Here is a 24,690-nt window from a genome sequence, read left to right as displayed (position 1 = left end):
ATTTATTTATTATTTTTTCAAAAGGTCTATTTTCTTTTATTAATTCATTTTTAATAAAAATATGTTATCTTAATATTTAAATTATATTTTAATATTTTGTTAAACAAATTGTTAATAATTAAGAACAATTTTATATCAAAACATAAATTGTCCATCTTAAATCTAAAATATAATTTGCATATTTAAATACATTATTTATTATGAACTATGTTATAATATCATTGATGAATTAAAAAATAATTTTTATCATAAATTTTAGTAAGTTACACTCAATTTAAATGAGTTGGAATCTAACGGTCAATATAGAGAGTTTTAATAATAGTTATAATATCAACAAATCATTTATTCGAGTCAAATTAAGTTTAATCTTTTTAAGTAAAGTTTTAGTTGGAGTAAAATCTGATTGCAAGGAAAGTTCTTCGGTGGTCAAAAAAGTTTTTTCTGTAGATATCACACTACAAAAAAATCAATTTAGAATCAAAATTTTTGCGACTGAAATTTCAGGTTGCAAATGGAGACTAATTCAGCGACCGCCACAGACTTAGTTTTGAATGAAGAGATTCAGCGACGGACTTAGAGACTGCTGTATAAGTTGCAAATTTATCAAAGTAGCATCGGTTGCTATTTTGGTAGCGACTACAATATTAAGCTGCAGACCTTATCAGTCGCTAATGTTATTAAATACTATGGAGACTGAAAGTTTCGGTCTCTAACATTGCAAAATTCAACATTTGTACTATTTGAGACCGACTACATTGGTCTATAAAAACTAAAATTGAGACCGACTGAAATCATAAAATTATATTATACTCCCTTTAATCTTTTTTATTTTATTTTATAAGAAACAAGTTTTAATATAAAATACACAAACTTATTTTATTTCTTATAAAAAGGATTAAAGGGAGTAACTACAAACATAATATCAGTAAAAAAATAAAACTACCAACATAATATGGTATTTAGATAACTAATTATGTTTTTGAAATATACATGTGATTAGGAGTTCAACCTCCTTCCATGCTGTATGTATAAAATATATCTTTGGAAGAGATCAATTCTTTAAATAAATCTTCTTATCTTAAAAATTAGTTTATAACTTTCGTTAAGGAGTTCTTTGGACAAAAAAAAATATAAAAACTGATAATAAAGTTAAGTCAACTCCAATTATTCGTTCAATAACATAAAGTATCAAGAATTAATTAATTATATTTTAGTTTTGCTTCTGCATGTATAATGTACATTTATTTTATATAATTAAAATATATAATATTATATATATAAATTTATAATTAAAAATAATTTTAAAATATAAATTGTAATTTAAATTTGTAAAGATAAAATTAATAAATTGAAATAGATAAACAGTTAGAAAGATCAAGTATACAGATTAATATAAAATGAGAGATTTTTGTTTTATTGGTTTTTGCGGGAGACGCGTATAAATGAAATGTATCTTTGAAAGAAAGAAGAAAGAGAATATTAAAAATGTTAAATTAAAAGTGAAAAAAGAATCTGTCATTCTGAAAACTATATATATTTTAATTTTTATGATATAGGAATTGATGAGTAATATCTAATTTAAAGAAGAAAACAAATTAGTATTAATTAATAAACTAAAAATGCCGGTCACTTGGGACAAATCGATCCATGAATAGATAACACCAAAGTCAGGGTAAAATCATTTATTAATTGCAACCACGACTTTTTCTACATCCTTTCCTCCACTACTAGTGTAGTAGCTAGACTTCTTAGAATATACATCAACTACCAACTATTTCTTATAAATCAAATTCTTTCCCGGTCCTCAAAGCACGTACGGGATTGTATCTTGATTCTTGACCCCTAAAACACCCTTTCTCATGTCGTATAAGAGAATTCAAGGTCAAGGGAACCTATAATATAAGGCTAACGAATTCATATAAATATTCCAAAATTTAAGGTACTCCTCCAATACTTTATATATAGTGGCATCATCACCACCACCCTAGCTAGCTAGCTAGCTATCTCACCATTTTTTTTTGTTTCAGAAGTGAGTGATATTCATTAGCTAGTCAGTGATCATATTGTAATTAACAAGAACTAATTAATTAGGGTGCAAAGTGACATGGCTGCATCTCTCCCTTCTTTCTTCTCTGTACAAGCAAGAGGAGCATGTCTCAAAAGAAGCAATATACGTCGAGGGCCACAAATAATAAAAGTTCAAAACTATCAAGATGAAGGTGATCATCAATTTCATATATAGTCTATGATTCTCTTTCAAGTGTTATACAATTACGATTTTTCTTTTCTTCTTTTTTAATATTGATTTTCTTTTGGGTTATTCGATCATCTCATTATTTGTAATAATCATGACCAATCAACAGGGACATCCACCAACATAGATGCGAATTTAAATGTTCTAAAGAAGAGGATAGAGATGTTAAGGGTGAAGGAGAGATTGGAAAGGTGTTGCAAATCTCAACATGGTTGGAATTATGTGCCAGTTTCTGACCACAGAATAATCAAAGGAAACAAAGAGGAGTTCAGCTTAATTGAGTTCACAGGTCTAGTTTGTGGGACTCTTGGTCTTACTTGTTTTGGTGGATCACTCTTCATTTGCCTTGTTTCCTTGATTGTTCATCTGCATTTATGATTTAAAGGGTATATGATGTTCATTTTTTTTTTTATTTACCATCATAATGTATAGAGCTCATAGAATTAACATTTATTTTTTCATTTCTCCATCAATTAATTGTATTATTGTATGATGAAGATTATGAGGGGATTTACTATTATTTTATTTATTGCTGCGGCCCTATTTAATGAATCTGCAAACTTGTTAAAATATGTATAGTCTTGGTACAAATAACCAAATTATATACATAATCCACGCGAAGCATGCGGATTTTTATTGAGTGGTGGTAGGCAAGCATGCAGTGAAACAAAGCCTGACGCTAGCTCTTCGTAACTCAATTCTTACTTTCACTGTTATTCTTAAAAGAAAGACAAAGAAAAAAACAGAAATAGAAAAAGACAACTGATCGAGAAGGGTAATTATTAGATGGAGTATTATATTTGTTATTTCAGTATTATATGCAAAATTATTTTACCTTTGGCAAAAGATAAGAAAAAATAACCGTTTTAAGTTCCTCAGGACAGACAGTTAACACTGTTTCTTATGTAATGTTTGTCCTAAGTAACTAAAAATACTGATTTTTAAAAATTCAGGAAATAAAATGTTCAAATAATCAATTATAGAGATTAAAACTAAAAATACTACAAAGTACATAACTAAAACCATATTTTTCCTTAAAATCTATCAATGGTACAAAAAATAATACAAACTTAGAAAGTCTAGTTAGAGTCTTAGTTAAAGAATTAAAATATTTTTACAGTTTCTTACATATAATTTTTAATATAATTCTATATACCGTTATTTTTGTTAAAAAAATTACACACTATTCCTTATTAGTACTCTTATAACACTACTTAGTAAGATATATTCTATATATATTCTCATAGTAAAAACTGACAATATTCTTAAATTTGATATAAAATATTTTTAGGTATGGGGCTGGGTTACTTAACTAGCGCGGAATAATATTTTCTTTTGGATTAGATAAATATAAGTGTGACACACATACATATATATATATATATATATATATATATATATATATATATAAATAAATAAAAGTATGTTAAACACAGTCATCAACTAAAATATAAGTGTGTTTTTTAAGAAACTTTTTGTCTTTGAAAATATGCATGTAACAATTAATTAGCGATATAATAATATCGGATTTTGATTTTTTTATTCAGTGGTACCTTAAAATCTCTTACTTTCTCAATCTTTTTTCTTTTAGTCACCTGATACTACAAAGGGTCCCTTAGACAAAAATGAATGGATAGTTAATAAGGTACAACAGGACATTGCCTACATAAAGTGATTCACGTGATAATCGATCCCTAACGTGGTTGACGAAGTTTCGATGGATACTTCCACTGCTAGATATTTGGCTAGCTATACTACAAAAATTACTTTTTACGCCAGTTATAAGATAATTGTTCTAGCAAGTAGGTTTGTAATTATTGTTGAAAAAATTGTAATTGACTACATACATTCTAAGACTGTTATTGAAAATCGTCTTAGAATGTTTTATGTAATAAAATTTACACTAATTTCTATTATAAAACCATAATAAATCAAAATAAAAAAAGAACAAAAAAAGAAAACAAAATTTTAGAGCAATTACCTTCTCGTTGTAGCTTTCGCATTTGAGCCTCTACCCTTTTCAGTGAACCCTACCCTTCTCATTATTGCAGCTCTCAATCATTGCCACGCTCTTGCTCTGCACCCTTTCGTCTCTGTAAAGATTTTCTTTTTTTTTCTGCTTCCATCACAAACACCACATCAACACACACATACACAGTCTTGTTTTCTTCAGTGTTTATTTTTTTAATTTATTATTGTAGCACGTTTCTCTCCAATTTGTTGCATAACTCATTTGGTTTTAAGTGTCAAAAAAGATCGTCGTAAAAAGTAATTTAATTTTAACGACGTTATATACAACGACAATTGACAACCGTTCGTTAAAAATATTTATTAATCGTCATAAAAAATCCTTTTTCTAATAGTGTAGCTTTAAGAATGTTTTGTTTCCGTGGCCCGTCTCTTATGGACGTTGGACATAATATTCTCACTCTTTCTTGTTATATTTTTTATTAAGTATAATTTTTATATGTCAAATTGTCAACACTAAGTATAAATTTTATAACTTATAAATGAACTTTAGTAACTTACTCAAAAATATTATTATCAACCCACTCCTAATTTATTATTATTAATATTACAATATTTTTAAGTTCAGATGTTTTTAATAAGTAAATTATGACAAATTTTAATTTTAATCTTTCAAAAGAAATTATTGACGATTTTAGTATCTATAAATTTATTATTTAAAATTTTGTATCATCATTTAGTAATTAATTACATAACACATTTAAATATATCACGTTAACGATCATGATCAGTACTACGTAGCATATGCATGTAATATATGACATATAAATATATATGTCACAATATTAATAAATAATAATAGGAATTATTTTTAAAAGGCCATGGCCTAAAATATATGTCACAGAAGGCAAATGAATAAATAAAATAATAATATATATGACATAAATATATTTCCATTCATCTTCAAATCATTATTTTGACCTTTAAAATTATGGAATCATGCTTTCTCATTCTTTCCTTCTGCACTTTGGCCAATAGCTGCAAAACTCCCGGTATCCTTTTATATATATATATATATATATAAAATTTTCATTTGATTAGTTAATAATATATGTGACATATATTACTGAGCACCACAGTAGTCAATAATATATGTCACATTATTAATAAATAATATTAATAGGGATTATTTAGCAAAATTCAAATTAAACAAGTTGAAAGATTAAAATCAAAATTTATTATATTTGACTAAAACATATTATATTTGACCAATTCAACGATTCCCCACCTCCCCTAAGAATATTATTTGCTTGGGAAATACTAATTGTTAGTTTTTGTGCATGATCGTGCTTCTAAGGTATTTGTTTTTTAGTTTATATGACTTCTATGACTAATAGGATGCTTTTTGGGTAACTAGATGGCCAATATGAGATGATAATATCATAATACGGTGATTGCACGCTGACAGTTAGTAACATTACACAATCACATGCGAATAACAACTGTGCCAACAAATGCATGTTTTGGCACACACTAACACTTCGTAGCTGCATGCATGCAGATACGAATTGAAAAGATTAATCCCCCAGGCCACAATGCATTGGTATGAAACGAATTATGACACAATTATGTTCCTTTGTGATACTTTTTTTGTTCTTTATATTGTCTTTGAAGTTTAAGCCCCTTCGCTTAAAAAAGTGTCTGTGGTGTCTTGACTTGATGCAGCAGACATAACTGCATTAATATTCCATTGTATTAGGCTCCAACAACACCTGGGAATCTGGGATTAAAGGGCATTTGGAAATTTATGACATCTATGATTATGATTTAACTATATCTCAAATTAAGACCTTCTGGACAAACTTTGACTCCTTCAAAGATAGATTTAGTTTTAATTAAATTTGCGGAAAAAAAAACTCTCTCTCTCTCTCTTGAATTTGATAATGCCAGAATGATTACGTTATAACTTCTATTTTATATTAAAGTATTCTTAAGGTATAATTTATTAATCAACTACTTCTGAAATATAAAGAAGACTGCATAGTACATTAATTTCCAAAAGATAATTAAGGATATAACTTATTAATGTAACCATTATAAAAAAAAAGTTGGACTGTGTTAGATAATTATGACTAAAGATTGTTTTAAAATATATTGATAATTTAGATTGTTAACGTACTTCAATTAAAAATAAGTATATACACATTAAGATGTCACTACTACAAATAACGCATTCCACGACGTGGATTCAAAGTCGGGTGTAGAAAACCGCTTTGGTTTGAAGGTGGTGGTATTTTTGTAAATACCAATAATATTTTAAAGACGATTTTTGCGAACCCGTCTTTAAATAATATAAAACAAATGTGGTTTTATGCGAAACCCGAATTTAACTTTGAGTAATTTAAAATTTGACTCTTCCTTTCCTTGTTTCGCGCAGTCTAGTGTTTCCAATGTCTCTCTCCTATTCCAATGTCTCATCTTCCTAGGCTCTCGAGAAGACGCGTCCATCTTCGAAACCAAACCCGCGGAGGCTTCTAGGTCACCTTAAACCGAGGCTACTCCCTCCATGACTTCAGCGGAACAACCTGTGAAGAAGCGAAAGCTCTACAAGCCTTTACCAGAACCGCCACCGTCTTCGCCGCCGGAATCCAAAGCAACCCCTTCCTCTCCGCAAAGCGTACCTACGCCGTCCACTCCCCCACTGTCTCAGGAGGATATTCTCACGAAGCGGCGGAACAAGGATGAAATTCGAAGTGCGTAAGAAGGCTACAAGCAGATTAAGTGTTGCTTGCTTCGGAAAGACGCTCGCTCCTCCATGTCTAAACTCGAACAGAGTTATTTCGCTCTCATCACTTCTTCCAGAGGTAATAACCTTCTTTTTTCACTCTTAGCGTTTCTTACTATTTTTTTACTGTCAATGTATAACTTCATCCTTAAATGTGTAACTTCTTTAATAGTTTGATTACCTTCTATTTATAAGATTAAGCAGTAAGTTTTATCTTCATCCTTTTTAGCTCTTCATTGTTAACCTCGATCTGGGTCCGCTTTTATTTTCTTTAAAGTTAAACTCAATATCATAAAATAGCTCTGTTACTAATTAGTAATGGAAATAATTTCTTGTACCAAATTTAGTCACTACTTTATTAGTTTTAGTAGTGATTAATAATTTTTATAGACTATCTTTTATAAACCAAGATTGTGAAGAATTATGATTGTATTATTGCGTTTTGATTATAGTTAGGATTAAAGAGATATGAAGTCATATTATGAAATATGGCTTGTATTTAGTTATGAAGGTTTGTCATTGTCAAAACTTTCTTAGATGAACATAATTTTTTCAAAATCAATAGGATACCAATTAGTTGGTGCTTTTGAATTTCAAGCCATTAATTTTCTGGAAATCATTGTAAATTATTGTTCAATTTTTACCTTTTTTTCAGCAAACTAGCCATTGTTACTTTTATGTTTAATAAATTTACTTAGTCAAGTTCTCTGCATTTTGGGTCCTATATTTGCTCCAAAAAATTAATCTCTGTCTTGTGTTGAATGCCTACTTGTGCAATTGTTAAAACAATATACTTATGTTGTCCCTTTATCTACAGTTCATAACAAGATTGCCATCTGTGATTCTTTGATGCATGCGTGATTGATTTTTCATTTTTCTTATAATGCAATGTTCAATTGAAAGGATTTGGTTATTTATAAAAATTAACTGACTTGGTGTATTTTATTTTTGAAGAGAATATGGTAATATGCTTTGAAGATCAGGAAACAGGGAGATGCTTGAAAGAGATTCCCACTAAAGTTAATAATTTTTCCACCAAAATGTACAGTGAAGTATCTTAGTTGTATTTTATTACCATGCTTTTGTTTTAAATTGTTCTTATAGAATAAAAAATTGATTGGAAGCACTTTTACCTTCTATATTTTATATTTAAACCATAGATGTGATATGCCTAATTACTTCTATTTATGATGTGATTTTTTCAATTGTGGTTTAATCCAATTTTAAATATATATATATATATATATATATATATATATATATATATATATATATATATATATATATATATATATATATATATTTACAAATCCAGTAAGCTATATATGGTGATTGACTTTTCAGCAAAGATAAACGGGCCATTTTGATATGCAAGAAAATTCATTCACTGTGAAATTTCTTTTTCACTTTAGAAAATAACTCCATACATGATGTGCTTTTGTTCTTGCTTGCTTACTATTTATTTATTCGGAAAGGGTCTACAATCAGTTATGTATCAGTGGATTCTGTGCCTTTTAGTTATGATGACTCTCAGCACAGATAGAATTGCAAAACTTTTTTGATGTTGAACATGTTGAGATTTTCTTTGAAGCTATTAATATTGTATTTTAAATTTAGCCATGTGATATGATGCATGAAAAATTCTGAATTAATTCTTCAATTCATTACCATCTAGGATCTATAAACAGGTATAAGAGGTGTCCATGTATGGCTATATCCTGCTTGCATTGGGAACAATCTCTCACAAATCTATTATTTAACTGATAATCATCGTTGAGTCTCTGGCAATGATAGCAATAAAACTGGGTTATTGGTTTATGGCAATGATAGCAATGCTTTAGTTTGAAGTCAAGAAATTTCCTTTCATTTCAAAATTTAGGCTTTGCTTGCTTTTTAGCATTTCCTATGTTCATTTAATAAATATTAAGGAAGCATGAGAGAATAGATGTGTTGAAAATTCAAAACTCTGGGCATCTGGGATGGTGATTGTCATTCTCTCAAGTGTATGATTGACAAGAGAAGGTGGTGGTTCTCTGTATTCAGTTTTGTTTTCTCCTTGTTATATTATTTTTTTGGTTTTTGTAATTTCTTATTATTTGAAAAGTGTCCAGGTATGAAATTGAAGTTACCAAGATATGATAAAGTAAGGATGCTTGGTTTGAAGCCCCTTCCAGTTGACGCACTAAAGGTTGTTGATCCCCAGGTTAGAATTAGTTTTTTCTTTCTCAAGATCATACACATGGAGTTTATGATACTAAAGGGCTGACTATAACAATTTGCTAGAGAATGGCGCTTACAAGTAGGTTTTTTTAACATCCTCTTTCAAAAATTACAAACTGTGTTCTGAACCTGGTTGTAGCATCCATGTATCTTTGTGTTAAAAAATGGCGCAACATCTACCTTCTAATGATTGAAGCTAAGAATTTCCATTTTAAATATAAATTTATTTGATTACTATTAATATAGGTAACTCATAGAATGATTAATTTGGATACTTTATAAATGATAATTTCTATCTAATTAATTCAATTTTAATTTAAAAAATTGGAAAATCATAAATTATATCAAAATTTATTTTTATTTCTTTTTAAAAAATATAACTTGCAATTAAAATTAATCAAAATTTATAAAAAAATACACAACTGAGCAGGAGATGATACCTCTTGCATACAATATAGTAATTTCAATAATATATTTTTTCCTGTTTGCAGGTGATGATGGCTCCGTGGGCTAACAGCTAATGACATGGTTTTGGGTTTGATTATAGCTAATGTTGCTATTTTTTTATTGTGGAGGATAGCAGATAAAATTTTTATGATAAAGAACTTTAGTGTGAGTTTCTTTATTTATAAATTTTGCTCAACTTGATTTTGCCACACTTGTAGATGTTATTTGCCTGACATTTGCTTTGTATGTCACTCCCTCCTTTATCGTTGATTATCCTCTAGGTAGAATTAGTTTCCTTATTTCCTTATTATCTCTTAGGATTGATTATCATATTTCATATTATTTCCTTATGCACACTTTGATTATCAATGCATTCAGTCATGTAGATACCTGGCATATGGTTTAATTCTCCTTTATATATATATATATTACTAATATGACCCCTTTGAGTTGCTACGATGTGTTAGGAATTAAGTTTTTACTATATGTTAGGACTAGGACCTTTTAACAAACTTACTTTTTTTTACTTTTATAGTTTTACTTCACATTTAATTATAATTAGAAACTCTAATTTCAAAAATCGAACGCAACTCTTTTTTGTTATTGTTCTAATTTGAATTGGTTTACCTTGATAACTTGTGATGACATTTATTATTAATTCATATAATCTAAAATTACATTCAAATACCAGCTTTTTTAAGTGAATTTCTACATATACAAGTCTCACATTAAATAAAAGCCACGAAGCTTGTTGTCACTGTCGTTCCATTGTTGCCCGACTTTTAGATAATTGTCTTGAATAAAAAAAAATTTATTTATACTAACATTTTAACTTTTAAAATAAAAAAAATCAAACATAAATAACTTTAAAACTTATTTAAACCCAAATAAAAATTCACAAAGTTATTTTTATCTAAAATCACGACTTAATTATTATTTTAGTTCATAAATTTGAGATATGTGATTTTCTTGTCCTAAAATTTAAAATTGTATTTTTTTAAACACTAAATTTTGATAAATTATTTTTTTAATCTCTAACATAATAAAGTAACATTTTATGATGATCTTTAACTGAAATAAATTAATTTTTATTTTTTAATTGCTTAAATTAATTTTAAAGGGAACTAAAAAAATAAAGGTAAGCTATATTGATGCATGGCTTATTACATATGTGATTATACTATTACTATACTTAGAGCTGATGTTTTCTGTAGCAGATATTAGAAATGCTGATAGTAGTTTCTGTCTGTTTAGTTTCTTTTAAATTTACAGAGCCTCAGTTCATGTGATTTGAACTTTCATTTACCATGCTCTTATAGGTTTTAAAGACATTAATTAAAGATGCCTAATAGATATAGAAGTTACAATCCACTAATGCTTGCTAGAACAGGTGATGCACCTACCAAAATAGGTATTAGGGTATATGTAAACACTAAAAGGTTGACACTGACCCTAAAATTTTTACACACTCTGTTTGTTGATTAAATTCTCCTGTCCTGACACTGCATTATTGATGAATCATGACATTGAGTTGTTCATCATGTTTCCAGTCTCTTTCTTGGTATTCAATTCTACTTATCTGCGTGTATTTATTTATCCCTTTTATACATAACATGATTGCCAAGGATCCTCGATTTCAAAGAATACTATGTACTTGGACCTATGGTGATGATTGCCTTATTGAGAGTTACTCAGGTCTGATATATTTTTATGAGCTAAATGCTAAGGAGCATTTGGGAGCAATTTCGTTGTTAAGATTAATTAATGATTTTTCAGGCTAGTTGACAAATATATAGTCTTTTTACTGTTTATTTTAACATGTATTGCGATGCTGGAGAATGGGAAAACAAAACAATTTTATATGGGACCATGATATTTTAAATCTCTTAGCAGTGTATGATCATGTAGATTAGTAAACAAAATTCTACCACCATTAAATCCCTTATTTATTCATGGCTTAAGAGATGGATATTTCTGAGTATTAGTTGTTTCATTCTTATAGTTTATATTTTTCTATTCAATTAAATATTCATTTAGGTTAACATTTTTTTTAGAAATACTTTCAAATAAAAGTAATTTTTGAAAAAGATTATGATACTTTTTGTGGTCCACCAATGTATGCCATTTAAAGATACCAGAGAAAAAAAAAGAACAAATAAATAAATACAAATAAATCCAAAAAAAAATATGAATACAAAGACAGTTCTTATAGACGCCTTAGGATATGATGAGAATCTACGACGGTTGTTTAACAAAACGATGTAGAATGTCGTGCGAAACTAAGACGATTATGGATAACCGGTGTAGAAAGTGTATTACCGCTTGACATACTAAGACGGTTATTTGGATAACCGTTTTAGTATACCACATAAAAGAACGTCATTTTACGACGGTTATCCAAATGAATCGTCTTAAATATCAAATACTTTTCACGATGGTTATAGAATAACCGTCGTAAAAAGTTCAATTTACAATGACAATTTTTTGCAATTGACGTAATATTTTTTTGGTATTTTACAATGTCCGTTTACACAACGGTTCAAAACCGTCATTATATGCCCAATTTAACCGTCGTAAAACGTCTCTTTTCCAATAGTGTGTCTATATGCTTATCAAATTTCGACCATATATATATACACCAATTGGTACTGGTTAATTTGTAATTCTTTTTGTTTAGAACACAAGTACCATTTATGAGAGATAATTATATCTGAACTGAATAGAATTATTATGAATGATAATTTTTAAAAAATATTTAATGCAATTATATAATGGATGATTAGTTGATATGTAATTTAATTAAATGTATTCATTATCATAAAAACCTTCTGATTTAACATAAAACCATCTATTCAGTTGTGGGTATGTATGATATTAAAAAGAAAAAATTACACTCGCACTCCTTCAATTTTTTTCAAATTACACATAAAATTACTCTCTTTTTTTTATTCCTACACTATTTTTTTAATGCTTGAAAATATCACTCTGCGCACCCTCATATATTATACTAATATTTCCTACAAGGAAAGTTAGTGTGATAGTTAAGAAAAAATAGGGAATGCCCATATAATTTTACAGAACTTCAGGAATAATTAATGTAAATCTCTCTATTTAAAATGATGGGAGTAATTTAATGAGTTGAATTTGCATGCTTCGTCTAATTACTAAGAATTAAATTCATATTTCACATGGACCTAAATTTAAGCTCTGTTAATAATATAAGGATTTTGTTAATGAACGATATATAAGTATCTTTATAAGTAATTTATAAAGTTTAGAGATTTGCTTTAATCCTATGAGCTCAGAAGACTTAATTTAACTAAACGTTTATTAAAAAAAAATGGTCAAGTTATTTTTATGATTTTATTACTTTTCAAAACATTGTCCAATCACTCTGTTTAATCATATTCTTGACTTGATCTGTCATGGCATGAAGATTCACCAAATGCAATCACAGAATCGCATGTCGTCTTTCAATTGTTAATCCAGAATTTGTTGAAAAAGACAAATTTGGTAACGTTATGCGGCACGAACGAAACCGCGTAATTTTGGAGCTATGCTTCAGTAAATTTAAAATATTATCCTTCAGATACAATATATATATATATATATATATATATATATATATATATTATCCTTCAATCTGCTTAACATATTTTTATCTGAATCCCTACATTGCGATTCTCGATCTTACCGAATCCTTATTATTTATGTTTAAATTTTGCCCCTCTTTTTTTCATGCTTTATTTTTTACAATGAACAAGATTTGAATTCAGAACCTTGTGCAAATTATTCAAACCCTTCAATTTAACCGATGCTAATGAGTTATTTTTGCATGCTTTAATTTGTTTCTATCAAATGTTTATTTTTTTTTACTAGAAATAACTTATTGCATTTCATTCAAAATAAGATCATACATACAGGTTAAAATAAAAAAAATGCAGTAATTAGCATAGAAACGAGGTGCTCTTGCAAAGATGTGAACGACACGATTGACTTGCCGCTTGATAAAACTAACCTTATAGATCAAATGTTTTAAAAACTAATAATCCAGAACTTAATACTATGAACATTATAAATCATATTTAAACTTTTTTTAATAAAGGAATTTGTTAATGTATAATGATTTAGGACATGTTTGGTTAACTGTTCAAAAAGTACTTTTGAATGCTAAACATAGTTTGGTTATCCTCAAAACTATGTGCAACTAAAATTTTGTCTGAAAACTACTCAATTTCGTAGTACACTAAGTTATTTTTGCAAACTCAATTTACTAACTTAAATTTAACTCAAACTTAAATTTACAAGCTTTAATCTAAACATGCATTTAGTGTTTAGAATAAATATGTTAGCAGATATAGTAAGTTGTTGCAACTACGGTATTTTTTTTTCCTAATGCGATAAGCTTGCTATTAAAACCAATCTTGTGTATCTATCAAAACTCGTTTGAACTGGAGTTGGTTTCTCCTTTTACTGAGGTTAACTAGAATACCATGGTCGCGGGTGTGAAAGGAAAAGTGGTGCTAAAAAATATTCATTGGGATTATTATTCTATAAATTAATAAGACTGTGTTTGGCAATGACATGACTTGATTTATTCAATTTATGATTTATAAATCAGACAGGAAAATGGAGCAATGAATTACTTATCCAGAATGTTGAAGCACCTCAAGTACAATGTTGATGCCCAGATTTAACACTAATGTTTAATCTTGATATTTAAGTGTAATGGGAAAATCACCCATTTTCACTGAATTATGTTTAGTTCTCATATTACAATGATTATTGCTTTTCTGCTAACTATTACTAATTTCTAATTGATCATATGATGCTCCATCCCATGTACTTACAGTCTCATACAGTATCCCAATGTTGGGGGAGAATTGCTTTGAATGCCTCATATGTTACTATTACTAGAGAAACCAACAACGAAGACCATAATATACTTACTATTCATAGCATCTATTCCCGAGGCCATTTGACGCAAGCATCAAATATCAATATTAACAAAATTTCTACAGAACAGTTGTTTGCATGCATCCTCTTATCCTCTGTAAATAGGTAGACCTACAACCAAAACACAAGATACTAAAAATAACAATAAGGCATTAAAAATTTAAGTCAACTGTGGCTCTTAATGCTTAGGACAGGGAAACTAACCTCAATGTTCTGACGGTGATATTTGAGAATCAATTCAAAATTTGATCAATCAGTTCAGTATAATCTTCAACAGCTCAATATCAAACAAGAGAGTCTTATCTATCAAATCTTGGTTCCTCAACACAAAATCCAAGGCTCGTTGGCCCTGTAAAAATATATTTGCATTGCATTTTCCTCATAATCCATTCAGATAGTGGATGAACATAGATATTCACTTCTTACCGAGAATGTTGTTGGTCTTGGGTCACTCTTATTGAAATCATTCTCAGGATATCCAAGTTCCGGGGGCACAATTATCCTACATCATTGATAAACATAATGAAATTTGTATATCTCTCCCTATACATTTCTTTCCATAGTATATGTATATGAACCCAAAATACATTTGTGTAGGTTTTCTATCATATTCATATTTTTTTCAGGATTAAAATGATTTAAATAGAAGATTCTGAACTAAATATTCCCAGTGATTCATAATTTTAACTTATGAATGTTAGGATGTTAAGTTCCCCAGATTCAGAGTTAGAATTAATAGAAGTTGCAGTTCAATAAAATAATATTATGCCTCATGGACTTCCAACTGCTAATTGTAGGTGTGATATGCATGGAGCTATTTTCCAATTGCATGTTAATCAAAATACTATTCTTCACTAAAGAAATGAAGTTCAGGCTATTGTAATGGCAAGAAAGAACTCTAGAATGCATCAAATATTTCTAGCAATATAGATGAAACACCTTCTAATGCCCCAAGAGCCAGGCCCGAAACAGCCTCTTCAAAAGCTGGTATTACCTGAACATTCAAAGTACATAAGAGATATGTCTTCAAAACAGAGTTGCAGAACCCAAAAAATAGAACACAATTGAGCACCTAATATGTTTTCGGCATCCATCGATAATGTCCATTGGCAATTTCAAAGTGAAGCATTACATCAAGAAGCATGATGTAAGGGATATAACTAAGAACTATTTCAAGGTAAACAAGGAATTAATGTTCCTACCAAGGATCTGTTTACTTTGATAAGGGAGTGAGATAATTTTAGTGAATTAACAATTGTGATGAATTCAGTTGAAAACAAGTACACAAAACATGTTGTATGGCACCCACATGAAGCATCTTGTGGACAAGGGAAGACAATGCCCAAGCAGGGTTTAATCCCACAGTCAAAGGGCACAGGACACCTTGTGGTTTGGCCGAAAAAGCATGCCATATCTATCACACAATTTCGTTATAGGAGTGGAACCAAAGAATACCTTTGGCCAAGAGTAATATATGCATTAAAGAGTACAGATAAAACAGAAACACAAGGAGCTAACACTTATTTTCACAAAGGAGGTTTCAATCAAGATCCTTCTCTTACATCGTATCGATTACCAAGAAGAAAATTCTAAAACCCCATTTCCAGTGGTGGAAATAAAAAATTACTAAAAGAACATAAAATATAAGATTAATTTACAAAAGAAATAGTATTTTAATCCAAGTAACCCTAAATAGTTAAGACCCTCTCCCATTCTGGATCACTTGGTTCACACATAGCAACAATGTAAACATTGTTCATGAAATAGCATTCACAATGTATAACAAAGATCCTAGTCAAGTTGCAAGGAACTAGTTTAATCATTAAATGACGAGATCTCTCACCTCATTATAACCTATTTTGAATTTGACAAAGTTCTTGTCATCGCCCTGCATGATATAAAAATAGCACAACAGGTGTGTAATAATCAATCACTCCTATAGTATCCAGTTAGAAGATTCAAAACATTCATACCTCAAAGGAACCACCCTTGGTTTTATTCTGTGCTTCAAATATGCGGCCATAATAACCTCTGGTGTAGCCATCCCAGTCTACCTGAAAGAAATTGGAAGACCAAAGTTGCTTCAGTTATTTTAGTTTAAAGGGAGAACAATAGTGTCAAGAACAGGATGTGGATCCCTTGTAGTTGTAAAAGTAATTGCAGTGAGTGCAGTTGCAAATCTCACCATTCAAAACTATTCAACACTATTTTTCTATCCACATTTTATTGAACTCAATAAATTTTAAGGGTTTAGATTTGTTTAGACTCCACTGGGAGAAATGCAGCCTACTCTTCTTTTCTTCACTTAGTTGTGAAATCTGTCCAAAAGCTATCTCATTATCCCATACAAAATCATTCCAGTGCATTGGAAATTTTGAGCCTTAGAATGTTTCAACTTTTAATTAACTGGCTAATATCAGACTTGGAATTTCTAAACCAATCAACCGTAACAAAAAAATTAAATAAAAAAAATGTTGAAACGATTCAGAGCATTACCACTACTGTCTCACCCATCTTGGGTTTGGGGCCATTCCCCGGTCGCAAGTCCTGCATTCATGATGTACATAAATTAATTAAAACATTAATAATAGAAAACATGCTTAATTAACCCATGGTCATGAGTATTTACAGTTACTACTACATCACCTTATATTGGAGTCCTGATTCAGTTTCAGTGTAATCTGGGTATCGCATTTTTGTCTTTCCATAATCCTTCCCTCTAAGCGCTGGCACTGCATTCACATTGCGAATTCTTAGTAGCTATGCATATTCTTATTTTATACTTTCCACATCAACACGTGGCTCAACACAACACAGCAGAGAAAACACACAATAGCATCATATTCAAAAATGAAAGATGGGTTTTTATAGAGAATTACTATCGGCAAATTCAGCTGCCAAAGAAATTCCGGTGAGTGGAATGTTGCACAAGGTTCCGGCAAAGATGCCTATGGAAGAGAAAAGAATCTTTCTTCGTTGGAACAATGGCGCACAACAACAACTTGCCGTCCTGCCTGCTAACATGGTAGTAGAAATGAGAAAGAGAATGGAGCATACTCAGCATAGTACTAATAAGTGATGACTGGAAAGAAAATTGAACAAGTGGCACACCGGAAGCGGAGGAAGAAGAATCGGAGATATTTTTGGGGTCCTGGAGGGGAGAAATAAAAATCATTGGAGAGTGCGGCAATGGAAAGAAATAGGAAAATTAATGAACGAAGAAATTGCGTACCAGAGATTGAGAATTGAGATTTAGGGAGGGAAACATAACTAAGAGATAAGGACATAATTGACGCCATGGCATGGCAAAACTTAACAAACAGACGCGCGAGAGAGAGTTGAGAATTGGGTTTGGGGTGAGTGGAGGAGAAAACTTTGTGCTATTTCATTCCTTTTTCTCGCAGCTGATTGACCAAAGTTACTTTGTGGATCCCATGCTCTCTGCGTTGTTAGTAGCATTTTCTAAAAAAGGTCTAGGTGAGTAAAGATCCTCTCCATGTACGTCAGTCCTACACAGTGCATGCGTTTTTTTCTCCTGAAAACCCCTGACACTGTCTATGTACATTAGTAAATCGTTGTCTGTCCCACTTTTAACAATCCCATTTTAATAATCTATCTATATTATACAAACAAGGCCATGGCGATGCTTATGTATGCTTACGTGGCCGTGAAAGTGCTAACGTGTCGTCATGAGAAGCGTCCCTATTCCCGCCTAAAAACGTCATTGTCAATGTGCATTTATTGTTTTATTTTATTATTTTATGATTATTTTATTATTTGATTTTATGCCTTTTGCATTTTCTTTGCTTCATTTTCCAATGAATGAATGTTTTGAAAAGCGTCAATGCCAATCAGCATTTATTATTTTTTGTCTTTGGCATTTAATTTGCTTCAGTTTTCAATGAATGAATGTTTCCAAGAAAAATAATTGCGTTGCTAAAGTGATTGATGCATTTTCGAGTTAGACCGCCATTTCAAATTCCCTTTTGTTTGGAGTATTCCTATTGAGTTGTGCACTAGTTCCATCTTGCTCCCGTGACGACAAAAACAAATGCACTTCCATTTTAATAATTTGCTTGTAAAAGTGATGTGGACATCAAAGCTCAAGCCCATGACAACCACCAGATTTAGGCTGAAGATTAGATGGAAGCCCAAGACCCAATACAAGACATTAGAGGAACCATGATAAGAGAAAGAGCTAAAAATGCCCAAGAAGTTGTGGAACATATGGTGACTATTCTGAGGATAGTTCAAATGCGGGGAGAGGCCCAACACTTGGAGGCCCACAAGGGAGAATTGCTAGTCCTATGTGTTGAATGCTTGGAATGAAAGCCCAATTTTAGACCTTGGGATTTTACATTTCCCTTATTTTGTTGAGAACTAATTTGTATAAAAACTTTTGGAACTGAATGAAGAGGACAATTGTTGTTTTGGCAAAAGTGTGAGTTTTGTCTCTGCTAGGGTTCTCCCTTGAACCAACTGATCTTATCAGGAATTCACCCAATTTTTGTGGCGATCCTCTAGGCTTATCAAACCTCGTTGTTTGTGGCGCCTCTTTGATTTTCTATCTTCCACGTTTCTGTTCGTGTCTGCACTTTCGGCGTTCTTCAGATTGTTCCTTTAGCCCAAATTTTCTCAGGTTCATTTTGCACGTTTTACAAGTTTGTTTTCAGTGTTTCTCGGCATTCTTCAGATTGTGCCTTCAGTCCAAATTTTCTCAAGTTCGTTCTGCATGTTTTACGAGTCTATTTTTAGTGTTTCTTGACCCTAAATTGCAGTTTAGAGCATCATCTTTCTTCTCGTTTTGGAATCACTCAAATCCGAGTTCTGTAGTCCGAGATTCGAACGAAATTAAAAACTCGTTTTGGGTTGTTGTCTTGGTTTGTTCCCATCATTTGGTATCAGAGCTCAGTTCTAGGGTTGGAATTGAGTTACCTTTTTCTCCATTCTCTTAATCAATTCTGGTCACACCTTAGGTTTGACTCACCCCTAATTTTTGTTTGCTAAAATTCGGATGGTGCAATTTGGTTGTTTGCTATTTTCAATTTCTTGTTTTGTTTATACTCTGCTGCATATTTGTTCTTGGTGTTGATTTCTATTAAGTGTTAAACATGAGCTTGTCTTGTGGGGAATGCTAATCTAGTAACTTAGTGGTTGCAACTTAAAAGTTTGATTGCAAGGTTACAAATTTCATTGTTAGAAGCAATTGGTGTTAAAAAAAATATTTGCACAACTTGTGGCTGTTGTTATTAAATTCAGTATATAAAAAAAAAGTACAACAGTTGTAGTCATTAAATGTCCTTGCACTCCACTTGTTTGATAAAATTCCTAAGTGTCAAGTGTTTTCTCTAACCCTTGTTTTCCATAGAATTTGTTCTTGTTTGTTGGTAGTGAAATTGTTCTTTGCTACTTCCCTTTTGTTGGTGTTCAAAATTCTGTGTCAAGCCTTGTGATTGTTACCCTTGAAAGTGATTCTTGATCATAGATTGTTGATTCTTGTAAGAACCTTAAGTTAGAGAACGAGTAGAAAAAGGCTAGAGAGTACATTTATTGAAAAGCCTAATTGTGTGAAACACTTTGGTGAGGTCTTCTTATTTTAGATTCTATTCATGGCTGAGAGTGAGGGACCTCCATCCCCTACTAGAGATCATAGGATTTTGTTAGATGCCTTAACTCAAAGGATGAACCAAGTGTTGAGGGAGCATACGAAGGGAATTTATGAGAGGCTTGAGAGTTTAGAAAACCAAAATATGAATTGGGAAAATGACCAACATGGAGATAGGGATAGACATGAGAGGCATGAAGGGAGAAGAAGGAGAGGAAATGAGGAAGAACCAAGAGGAAACCGAGATGAGGAAGGAAGAGTTTCCATTCCACCATTTAGGGGTAAAAGTGATCCTGAAGCCTATATTGAGTGGGAGTTGAAGGTAGAACAAATTTTCTCTTGTCACACCCTAACTGAAAAGAGGAAGATCAAGCTAGCTACCTTGGACTGACTATGCCTTAGTTTGGTGGGATCAATTCCAAAGGGAGAGAAAGAGGTATATAGAGCCTATGTTGGAGACTTGGGAGAAGTTGAAAAGAGTGTTGAGAAGGAGGTATGTTCCATCTCACTACCATAGAGAGCTTCTTGATAAGCTCCAAAGAATGACCCAAGGGAGTAAGAGTGTAGATGAGTTCTACAAAGACCTTAAATAGCCCTGATTCGAGCCAATGTTGAGGAGGATAGGGAGGCAACCATGGCAAGGTTTCTTAATGGGATGAATGGAGATATAAGGGATGTAGTGGAGCTGCAAAATTATGTGGAGATAGAGGATATAGTCCATCATGCTATGAAAATGGAGCAGCAATTAAAGAAAAAAAGTGTGAGGAAGAGTTCATCTAATTTTGATAACTCTAGGTGGAGGGAGGGGTTTAAGAAAGAGGGAACTTCATCCAATAGGACCCCAAGGGCTGCACCACAGCCCACCCAAAATAGGGGCAAGGAAGTGGCCAACAATTCTTGGTCTAGAGACATAAAGTGCTTTAAGTGTTTAGGTAGAGGACACATAGCTTCTGAATGTCCTACTAAGAAAGTTATGATATTAAAAGATTATGGGGAAATCACAAGTGAGAGTTCTCATTCTGAACCATCAAGTGAAGAAAAGAGTGCGGAAGAGGAGGAGATCCTTGAATGAGACTTGTTTATTGTGAGGAGGATGTTAGGAGGGATAGCCAAGGAGAGTAAGGAAAGCCAAAGAGAAAACATATTCCATACTAGGTGTCTTATCCAAGGGAGGGTGTGCTCTTTGATCACAGATGGAGGGAGTTGCACAAATGTGGCTAGTGCTAGGTTGGTGAAGAAAATGAACTTAGAGACTAAACCCCATCCTAGACCTTATAAGCTACAATGGCTTAGTGAGGAAGGTGGATTGAGGGTGGATAAGCAAGTGGAGATTCAGTTTTCTATTGGGAAGTATAAGGAAAAAATTCTGTGTGATGTGGTTCCTATGGAAGCTAGCCATGTGCTTCTTGGGAGACCATGGCAGTTTGATCAAAAAGCTCGCCATGATGGTCACAAAAATAAATACATTTTTTATCATGACAACCGCAAGGTTACCTTGGTTTCATTATGTCCAAAAGAGGTTTGTGATGATCAGAGTATCATGAGAGAAAAAAAAGAGTAAGAGAGAAAAGAAAATGAAAAAGAGAAAAAAGAAAAGAAAGAGAGAGACCCACAAGATAAAGAAAAAGAGAAAAAAGAAAAAAGAAAAAGTGGAGAAAAGAAAGTGAGAAAGAATGGATTATTTGTGAAAAGTGGAGAGGTGAGGAGCTTTAATGGCAAGGAAGTCTATGTATATACTTTATAATAAGGAGATTGCTACCCTTGATTCAGACCTTGAACTTCCTAGTGGAGTTAAATCTATTTTGCAGGAATTTCAGGATATGTTTTCAAAGGAGATGCCACAAGGACTCCCACCATTAAGAGGCATTGAACACCAAATTGATTTGGTTCTAGGAGCTGTGTTGCCTAATAGGCCAACATGCAGGAGTAATCCTCAGGAGACCTAAGAGATCCAAAAGTAAGTCACTGATTTGATGACTAAAGGTTGGGTAGAGGAAAGCTTGAGCCCATGTATTGTTCCTATCATATTGGTGCCGAAGAAGGATGAAAGCTGGAGGATGTGCTCAAATTGTAGAGCTGTCAACAACATCACCATTAAGTACATGCATCCCATTCCCAGGTTAGATGATCTTCTTGATGAATTGTATGGATCATGTTATTTCTCTAAGATAGATTTGAAAAGTGGATATAATCAGATTAGGATTAGAGAAGGTGATGAATGGAAAACAGCTTTTAAAACCAAGTATGGCTTATATGAGTGGAAGGTAATGCCATTTGGTCTAACAAATGCCCCTAGTACTTTCATGAGGTTAATGAACCATGTTTTGAGAGAGTTCTTAGGAAAATTTGTGGTTGTGTACTTTGATGACATTCTTGTGTATAGAAAAAACTTGGATGAACATTTGCAACATTTAAAATCTATTTTGCATGTGCTTCGAAAACAAAGGTTGTATGCAAATTTGGAAAAGTGCACGTTTTGTAAAGATCATGTTGTGTTCTTAGGATTTGTGGTTAACTCTAGTAGAGTGCATGTAGATAAAGAGAAAATAAAAGCAATCCAAGAGTGGCCAATTCCTAAGAATGTGAGTGAAGTGAGAAGTTTCCATGGCTTAGCTAGTTTCTATAGGAGGTTTGTGAAGGACATTAGTACTATTGTTGCACCTCTTAATGAACTAGTTATGAAACATGCAAGATTTAAATGGGGAGAGGAACAAGAGAAAACATTTTTTGTCCTGAAAGAGAAATTAACAAATGCACCCATACTTGCTTTGCCTAACTTTGCTAAATCCTTTGAACTTGAATGCGATGCATCTGAGGTGGTTGCTGATGCTTTGTCACGCAGTTATGCTTTACTATATACTCTTGAAGCTAAGTTTCTAGGTTTTGAGTGCATTAAGGAATTATATGAACATGATGCTGATTTTTCACATATTTACCAAACATGTTATCCTATTGCATTTGATGGGTATTTTAAACATGATGGTTATTTGGTTAAGGATAAGAGACTTTGTGTGCCTAAGAGTTCCATCAAGGAAGTTCTTATTAAAGAGGCTCATGAAGGGGGGGTTAATGGGGCATTTTGGAGTTCAAAAGATATATGATATCTTGCATGAGCATTTTTACTGGCCTCACATGAAATCTGATGTGCATTCATTATGTAATAAGTGTCTTGTTAGCAAAAAGGCTAAATCTAAAGTCAAGCCACATGGTTTGTATACTTCATTACCTATTCCTGAACATCCTTGGATTGATATTTCTATGGACTTTGTTTTTGGTTTGCCTCGGTCCAAGGGAGGAAAGGACTCAATTTTTGTGGTGGTTGATAGGTTTTCTAAGATGGCTCATTTTATATCCTGCAAGAAGGTGGATGATGCTTGCCATGTTGTTGATTTATTTTTCAAGGAAGTAGTAAGATTGCATGGGTTGCCTCGGAGTATTGTAAGTGACCGTGACTCTAAATTTCTTAACCATTTTTGGAGGACTTTGTGGGGGAAAATAGGTACTAAGCTATTGTTTTCAACTACATGTCATCCTCAAACTTATGGGAAAACCGAGGTGGTCAACATAAATCTTTCTACTCTTCTTAGGGCTGTTATTAAGAAAAATATTAAGACTTGGGAAGAGTGTTTACCACATGTGGAATTTGCTTGTAATAGGGTTGTGCATAGTACTACTCAATTGTCACCTTTTGAAATTGTTTATGGTTTTAACCCTTTAACTCCTTTGGATTTGTTGCCTTTACCTGACATTTCATAATTTAAAGATAAGTTTGGGTAGGTCAAAGCCGAATATGTCAAGAAGATGCATGAGAAAGTCAAGTCCCAAATTGAGAAGAAAATGGAAGGGTATGCAAAATATGCAAACAAAGGAAGGAAAAAGGTAACATTTGAACGAAGTGATTGGGTTTGGGTACATTTCAGGAAAGAGTGGTTCCCTTCCCAAAGGAAGTCCAAGCTCATGCCAAGAGGAGATGGTCCATTTCAAGTACTGGCCAGGATCAATGATAATGCCTACAAAATTGATTTGCCAAGAGAATATGGGGTAAGTGCTACTTTTAATGTAGTTGATCTCACTCTTTTCGATGCAGGTGATGACTTCAGAGATTTGAGGGCAAATGCTTGTCAAGAAGGAGGGGATGATGTGGACATTAAAGCCCAAGCCCATGACAACCACCAGATCCAGGCCCAAGACCAGATGGAAGCCCAAGACCCAATACAAGACATAGGAGGACCCATGATAAGAGCAAGAACAAAAAAGGCCCAAGAAGCTGTGGAACATATGGTGACTATTGTAAGGGCAGTTCAAATGCAGGGAGAGGCCCACAAGGGAGATTTGCTAGTCCTATGTGTTGAATGCTTGGAATGAAAGCCCAATTTTAGACCTTGGGATTTTACATTTCTCTTATTTTTTTGAGAACTAATTTGTATAAAAGCTTTTGGAACTGAATGAAGAGGA

General features: G+C 32.0%; 3 protein-coding genes and 1 long non-coding RNA gene across 6 annotated transcripts; 3 read left to right on the top strand and 1 right to left on the bottom strand.

The window, feature by feature from the left end:
- The first annotated feature begins 1,954 nt into the window (after positions 1 to 1,954).
- On the top strand, positions 1,955 to 2,788 carry LOC121173920 (uncharacterized). Its single transcript, XM_041011752.1, has 2 exons — positions 1,955 to 2,219; positions 2,364 to 2,788. Exons 1-2 carry the CDS (start codon positions 2,105 to 2,107, stop codon positions 2,630 to 2,632), a joined length of 384 nt encoding a protein of 127 aa, XP_040867686.1. The 5' UTR covers positions 1,955 to 2,104; the 3' UTR covers positions 2,633 to 2,788.
- Positions 2,789 to 6,671: 3,883 nt separating this feature from the next.
- On the top strand, positions 6,672 to 9,856 carry LOC121173918 (uncharacterized). The gene is made up of 4 exons (XR_005889544.1): positions 6,672 to 7,086; positions 7,962 to 8,049; positions 9,112 to 9,210; positions 9,719 to 9,856. It is a non-coding gene; the product is annotated as an uncharacterized lncRNA (long non-coding RNA).
- Positions 9,857 to 14,366: 4,510 nt separating this feature from the next.
- Positions 14,367 to 18,202, bottom strand: LOC100784170 (peptidyl-prolyl cis-trans isomerase FKBP19, chloroplastic). 3 transcript variants are annotated; one of them, XM_041011747.1, is made up of 11 exons: positions 17,863 to 18,202; positions 17,742 to 17,781; positions 17,510 to 17,644; positions 17,277 to 17,362; positions 17,127 to 17,177; positions 16,604 to 16,684; positions 16,474 to 16,518; positions 15,570 to 15,624; positions 15,057 to 15,132; positions 14,835 to 14,979; positions 14,367 to 14,762 (listed from the first exon to the last, which is right to left on the bottom strand). In XM_041011747.1, exons 1-9 carry the CDS (start codon positions 17,932 to 17,934, stop codon positions 15,128 to 15,130), a joined length of 570 nt encoding a protein of 189 aa, XP_040867681.1. In that variant the 5' UTR covers positions 17,935 to 18,202; the 3' UTR covers positions 14,367 to 14,762; positions 14,835 to 14,979; positions 15,057 to 15,127. The 3 variants fall into 3 exon arrangements, with proteins under 3 accessions (XP_040867681.1, XP_040867680.1, XP_040867683.1); XM_041011746.1 differs by having other exon boundaries at positions 14,367 to 14,741; XM_041011749.1 differs by lacking the exon at positions 15,570 to 15,624 and having other exon boundaries at positions 14,367 to 14,741.
- Positions 18,203 to 24,036: 5,834 nt separating this feature from the next.
- On the top strand, positions 24,037 to 24,600 carry LOC113000385 (uncharacterized). Its single transcript, XM_026126957.1, has one exon. It carries the CDS (start codon positions 24,037 to 24,039, stop codon positions 24,598 to 24,600), a length of 564 nt encoding a protein of 187 aa, XP_025982742.1.
- Positions 24,601 to 24,690: the final 90 nt, after the last annotated feature.

The sequence above is a fragment of the Glycine max genome, chromosome 2 (genome assembly GCF_000004515.6).
Source record: "Glycine max cultivar Williams 82 chromosome 2, Glycine_max_v4.0, whole genome shotgun sequence".
NCBI classification, from domain to species: domain Eukaryota; kingdom Viridiplantae; phylum Streptophyta; class Magnoliopsida; order Fabales; family Fabaceae; genus Glycine; species Glycine max.
This window is presented reverse-complemented; position numbering and strand designations above follow the sequence as displayed.